This window comes from Nematolebias whitei, chromosome 22, assembly GCF_014905685.2.
Source record: "Nematolebias whitei isolate Nwh7 chromosome 22, NemWhi1, whole genome shotgun sequence".
NCBI lineage: Eukaryota > Metazoa > Chordata > Actinopteri > Cyprinodontiformes > Rivulidae > Nematolebias > Nematolebias whitei.
Window position 1 is genome coordinate 3,136,449 of NC_056519.1, and position 6,713 is coordinate 3,143,161.

The following is a 6,713-nucleotide window of genomic DNA, read 5'->3' on the forward strand; positions in this document are numbered from 1 at the left end:
CATCAAATGATCAATATTAGTCATCCAATGATCAATATTATCCATCCTACAACCAATATTATCCATCTGACGATTAATATTATCCATGCAATAATCAATATCTATTCAACAATCAATATTACCCATCCAATGATCAATATTATCCATCCGACAGAAAAGAAGTTTGGAGGTTTCGTGCAACTTTGATAGAGACTCAATGGATTCAGATTATTTTGCTCGGTGGATGAAGTCCTCCGTTAACAACAGTCTTGTTTTTAAATCTTTTTATCGGTAAAGGAAGACACCACGCTGCACTTTCTGAGCCGGGAGGAGAAGGAGTGCCTCCAGTTCTTTGAAGACACCATCGAATCATTGGAGGAGAGTCTGGAGGTGGACAACCCGAGGCCTGGGCATGTGACGCTCCCTGAAAGCAGCACGCGCTCTGTCAATCACGTTGATGGACTCCCTGTTCTGAGCGCAAACCGCAGGGTCAATGTGTCGTCTCACCAGGATATAATTGACCTGGTCCACCAACAACCAGACGTTCATAATCAAGAACCAATCTTCAACCCCACCAACCCAGGTGAAGTGCAGCTTTGGTTTTTATACGTAGCTCAAATTGATGTAGTTTTATCTAATAAAATATTTTTGTACATATCCTCTAAGCAACAACTCTTATCTTCCAGATTTTCAGCATATGTTACAAGCTCCTGAAAGCCACTTTGAGGTAAAGCCTACACGTGAGAGTTTACCTTCAGACTATGACCCTCCCCTACCAAGTGGAAGCTACGGATCACCTGATGGTCATTCCTCTTACCACCCTCCTGGTTGTGTCCCCACACCTGTCTTGATTGCCCAGAAGATAGCAGAGAACAAGGGAGAAGGAACAACAAATCTGCGTCCTTCCACATTACTTCGTCGTCTTAGTTCGGAGTCCAGCAGGCCAAACGTTCATGTGAAACTTGCTCCTCATACCTCTGCTAAGCACAGCCGCTATCCTTCAAACATCAATGTGCTCCACAGCAACAAGGAGCAACAAAGGCCAGTGGTTAATGTAAGCATTCCTGAGAGACAGGAACAGATGCTGTCAAACCTATCGGGTCCCTCTTACCCTGTAGTGCCAGACAACTCTCAGCAATTTACGGAGCAGACGGATCGAAACACTCCGGCTCGTCGTATTTCTTTTAGAGACCCTGAACCAGACAAATCCAGGATGGAGGCCTTGTCTAAGCTGGGCTTGGACAAGCAGAGGGCCACCTCATTCCACACGACTGACGGCACTTCACAGGACCTCCCCAAAGTAGATACCAAAGCCAAAACCGCAGAGCCCAGTGTTGCTCCTGCAACACAAAGGGTCTTCAGCGCGCCAGAACCAAATGCTTTAATACCACCTCCAAGCTACTTTCACAGTGACAAAAAAACTGAGATCTTGTCGACATATCCCCCTAAGGGCCAAGCTGAAAGAAGCTTCCGGGAGAAGCCATCATCTCCAACAACTGCCAATCTCTCCCCTCCTCCTTCTGAAGTTACCAATTTGGAGTTTAACAACTACGGAGGAAAATCCATTGCTGTCCATCCTTCATTTTCCTCAAAGAATGAACCTATCACCCAGCCAACCAGCCCTGAACCTAAAAACCTCCCACCTACACTGTCTTACCCTGCAGAGCTTAACCCCTATGGAGGAAAGACTAAAGTCATTGTCCCTGCATCTGCACCCACAACGAGGACCAATCTTCCCGACATCCTCAGCTCCCATATTGACAAGAGCCACCCAGCACCTGCTAAACTAGAGCCACAACTTGCTGAGCTCAACAGCTCTGGAGGAAAGAGCTGGAGTATCAACCCCATCCAGCAGGTCAAATCGCCACCAAGCAGCTCTGTTAAAATTCCTAAATTTCCACCGCCGGCCACGGCCCCTAGACCTCATCGAAACACCCATCAAGGGATTAACACTCCTCCGAAATCCCCCGCTCAGGCCTTGTCTTCTGATCACAGTAGTAAGCCCAGCTCCATGTTCCGTCCTCAGGGTATAACAGTGCAGTTTTGTGGACTGGGGCCCATGAATGACTCGCGCAGAGAGGCGCTCAGGAAACTGGGGCTGTTCAAAGACTGACGACAGCACCCATTCCTAACACGATGTGCAGCCAAACCAGAACTTCTACTTGGTAATGGCCATGGTATGTGAGAAGTTTCCACAGTCGCCTGAGTGTGAGGTGTGGTTGAAGACAGACCAGCATTTACAGAGGAATGAAACTCAGAACCTGATACACCTGCATAGCAAGTTTTTATCTTCTTGCTATTTAAAGAGAACCTGACTGCACAGCTGTTGCATACTCAACATTGTTTCCATGATCCAAATCTCCACAGCTGCTGTGTCAAGACTTAAAGACATTGTGTACCTCACCTGTGCGTAAGCTGTCCCAAACGGTTTTTAAGGATTTGAGTTGCATTTTGTTCCTCGTACCTCTTTTTAAAGGTTGATTGTGATACGTTTTAACATTAGCAAAGGAAAAGACTGTACATGTTTCCTCTGTCTAATGGGCTCCTTTGGTGCTTTTGGACTTCTAAACCAGCTACATCTACAATTCCCTAGTTCATGAAGATGGAGATCTTAAAAAAGTTGTTTAACAAACTCCACTAATAAAGACTGGATCTTGCTAGGCTGCGAGTGTTGGCAACACAGAAATGCAAGAAAAGATGCCAATTTTAACCTGGAGTCCCACCAAGTAGGTACTTCGGTACATATATTTTCTAAATTTTGGTTTCACCAGGTGCCACACCCTCCCTAAGTTGACTCAAACTTTCTGAGTCATGGAAACAAAATTGGGACTGATTTGAGACGTGTTTCAGACACTTGTAACCATTTTGTGAGAATGTTAATAGAAAATCAGTTGCAGATTTTTAATATGCGTTTAAAATTCCAGCAACATGAGAGCGAGGCACTACGACCCACTTGAAACTGAGAGCATTGGCAGGAAATTCGAGACATTTTGGAGACTCTGTCGAGAACGTTGCCTCAGTTTGTGGCAAACTTGCAGCCTAGTGAGATCCTGGATACATGAAGAGGAAGTGGCGCATTTATCAAAAACTATAAAGATTGGATTGATACGTTTTACGTTTTGGAGAGTATTACTGGGCGGTCTGCACAATGGAACCAAATTTTTAAAATTTAAAGTTAATCTAGATTTTTCCTTTTATTTTAATTTTACGACAGAACATAAATTATCCATCGTTTAGCATCTCTCCACTCTATTCTTGGAAATTGGGCTTTAACGACATAAAAGTTGAGACATTTATGAATTTTACATTTTTTTAAACCAACTATAAACCTTAAGGTAGAGTTTGTTATAATAATGTTTTAGCTTTTAAAGATTGACACAGTTTGAAATCCAGCAGAACAGCGCGGACGACAGGAAAACCTACAACTACAGGAACCCTTTAGAAAATAAATAAATTATAATATAGGCTTCTTGTGGTAGAGGCAGGGCAGCCGATTTGGGGCTTTAAAGTCCGAGGTTCGATCCCCAGTCATTGGTGTCTCTGAGCAGGACACCCTATCCCCAATCGCTCCCTGGGCGCTTCCAATAGCTGCCCACTGCTCCACCTGGTGGTGGATGAGTTAAATGCAGAGAGTCATTGTCACCATTGTATTGGAACATGACAACACAAACACATTATTATTATTATTGTGCTTAAAAAAAACATTATAAATGTTAACAAACAGCTAATTATAGACAAACCTTACAATGAATTAAACATGTTTTTCACATGTGAATCCATGTGGAACGATCAGGTGAACATGTTGAAAATGTTACAAAATTGCAAAGGAAACGTAAAATATGTATTCCGTGTTAATTTAAAACATTTTCACGTGTAAGCCTGCAATTATAAAAATCCAGTTTAAAAAAAAAAACACGCGTTTGACGTGTTAATCTCAAGTTAACGTTAAATAAAACATGATTTTGGCCTAAAAGGAACATGAGAAACATAAAAAACATGCACACTACTTGCTAATTTAATGTTTATTCAGATAAAAATGTGATTTTTTTTCCACAAAAATCTAGTTAAAAAAAAAAAAAACATTTATTCACCCTATAAATCATGTTTTACTCTAAAATAAATAATCTGATGCGTTTTGATTCCCAACAAACACTTAAAACGTAATCGTCATTTATTTGTTGAACTGAAGATTTGATCACCTTTTAAATCTTCGAGCCAACGTGTAACGATGTAAACCTTGATCCGGCTGAACAGGAAGTAAATTACAGGCTGTGAACTCACCTCAGATTTATTTTGGTTTATCGTTTACCTTCTGGGCATTTACTCTAATTGTTTGTTACATTGATGCTTTGGGAAGTTGGAAGCGCGATTCTGTAGCTCGGGTTTCTGAAATCTGCTGTTCTGGACCAGCAGCGATGCAGAGGCAGGATATTTTTTACTCCAAACCACAGACTGGTGGGACTGTGGGCAGAACTTTGACTTTTTTTAACCAAGTGGAGGGACGAGTTTCAAACTGATGCTTTATTTTGTTACGGGATGGACATTGTCAGTAAAACCACACGGTCTGGAAACACCCCGACTTCTATATTTTCATTTCTGTGAATAACTTTGCCAGCTCCAAGTGTAACTGTTGTGTACCCGTGCACGTGTGTGTTTGTGTGTTTTATAAGGACTCCGGCTCTCTGTAGCTCATCTACAGTAACTTTTGAAGTATATTTAGTGATTTGTTTTGTTTACTGACTCCGGCTCTCTGTAGTCCAGCTACAGTTATTTTGAAGTATCTGACGGTGCAGCACACGACGACTTCCTGTTTGAAGAGGAAACGTTTCTGCAGAGTGTAAATATAAATCTCAGCAGAGGGATTTAAAGTGTGGTGGTGAGAACGTTGCTGCTAACAGCCTGCTAACAGTTAAAAACTGAAATGTCCATCTTGTTTATACAACTATTGTATCTCATGTTGTCCCTTAATAAACAGAGTAATATAAAATAAACCTCCTCGTTCACCGTTTATTGAAGTGGAATGTAAAGAGATAAAACCGCTGACGAAAAGGTCGTTGAATCCTGCAGCTTCAGCAAAACTCCAACAAATAAAAAGCATCAAAGTGGCTGGACTGGGAATATTCAGGTAGATCACTTTGACCTGGTCATTTTAAAAGGAGCTCCATGATGATAAAGTCTGGGCGCCCGTGCATGATAAGTGGAAGAAGACAGAAATGTCTGTTTTAATGTATTAACTGTACAAGAAATAGAAAGTATGAAGAGTTTGTCACTGAGCTGAACCATCTGCGGAAAATCTTCAGACATCCTCAAACTTAAACTGCGATTGTGTAAAAACTATTAAAGACGTCAAAAGGCCGGCTCGGTCACGTAAAGTCCGACTTCCTGTGGCCTGATTTAACGTTGAAGGACGTTTCAAAGGTCATGTCCTAAAATCCATCGATGTCTCCGGGGTACCAGCACTAACTGCTGTAAGGCCCCGTTTACACGAGAACAACCTCTGGAAATGTTTGTTTATTCAGTGTTTATTGGGGGTAATAAACAAAAGAACGAGCAAGTTTAAACAAAAACGCTGTAGTTTCTATGTCAGTCAGGTTGCCAGATAAGAAATTATGAACTATAGTACTGTGGATTTAAAATAATAGTATTTGACTTAAACGGCTAAACAACTGGTGGCTTGGCCCGCCATTGACTTCATAAAAATAAAACGTTTTTTGTTGTTTTATGGTGGTGGTGTGTTTCTGGGTTTGGGTTCTGTTTATTGCATTCATGATTCAATCCAATAAAATAAACAAATTTAAAAAGGTAACTGATCATTGTAAAACTGCTGCTGGCTCTCATGTGCCCCCTGAGCAGTTTAGTTAAACAGCCCTGACCTAAACTGTCACATGCGCAGAGTAAAGATGTTCTAACATGACACGTGTGTTGATTATGTTGAACATGTGCACAGAAAAGGAGGGGGTAAATAAAACATTTTACATTTATCTGGCAACCCTCATCGTGCATGCTGCGTCTGCATGACAGTTAGTCCAAACTGGTGAAGACACTAACGTCTCTTTGGATCCAGGAAGTTGTTGGTTTTGCTCCTACAAGCTGAAAAAAGGTGAGCAGCACAAAAACACTCTGCTCTCTGACAGTTATTATAACTGTTGTTATATTTAATAAAACTGTTATTTATTATAACTGTTGTTTATTATAACTGTTATATTTATTATAACTTATATATTTATTATAACTTATTATAACTGTTGTTATATTTATTATAACTGTTATTTATTATAACTGTTATTTTTATTATAACTGTTATTTATTGTAACTGTTATATTGATTATAACTTATATATTTATTATAACTTATTTATTATAACTGTTATTATAACTGTTGTTATATTTATTAAAACTGTTATATTTATTAAAACTGTTATTTATTATAACTGTTGTTATATTTATTATAACTGTTATTTATTATAACTGTTATATTTATTATAACTTATATATTTATTATAACTTATTTATTATAACTGTTATGTTTATTATAACTGTTATTATAACTGTTGTTATATTTATTAAAACTGTTATTTATTAAAACTGTTATTTATTATAACTGTTGTTATATTTATTATAACTGTTGTTATATTTATTATAACTGTTGTGATTTATTATAACTGTTATATTTATTAGAACTGTTATTTTTATTATAACTGTTGTTATTTATTATAACTGCTATATATTATAACC

The 6,713-nt window shown here is 39.1% G+C and overlaps 1 protein-coding gene across 1 annotated transcript in view; it reads left to right on the forward strand.

The window, feature by feature from the left end:
• LOC119428358 (mediator of DNA damage checkpoint protein 1) overlaps nucleotides 1–2,402 on the forward strand; it is a 6,467-nt gene extending 4,065 nt beyond the window's left edge. Inside the window, exons 3-4 of the mRNA XM_037696034.1 lie at nucleotides 277–562; nucleotides 666–2,402. Coding sequence (XP_037551962.1) covers nucleotides 277–562; nucleotides 666–2,092 — 1,713 coding nt within the window. The 3' untranslated portion in view covers nucleotides 2,093–2,402. The remainder of the gene's footprint in view (nucleotides 1–276; nucleotides 563–665) is intronic.
• Nucleotides 2,403–6,713: the final 4,311 nt, after the last annotated feature.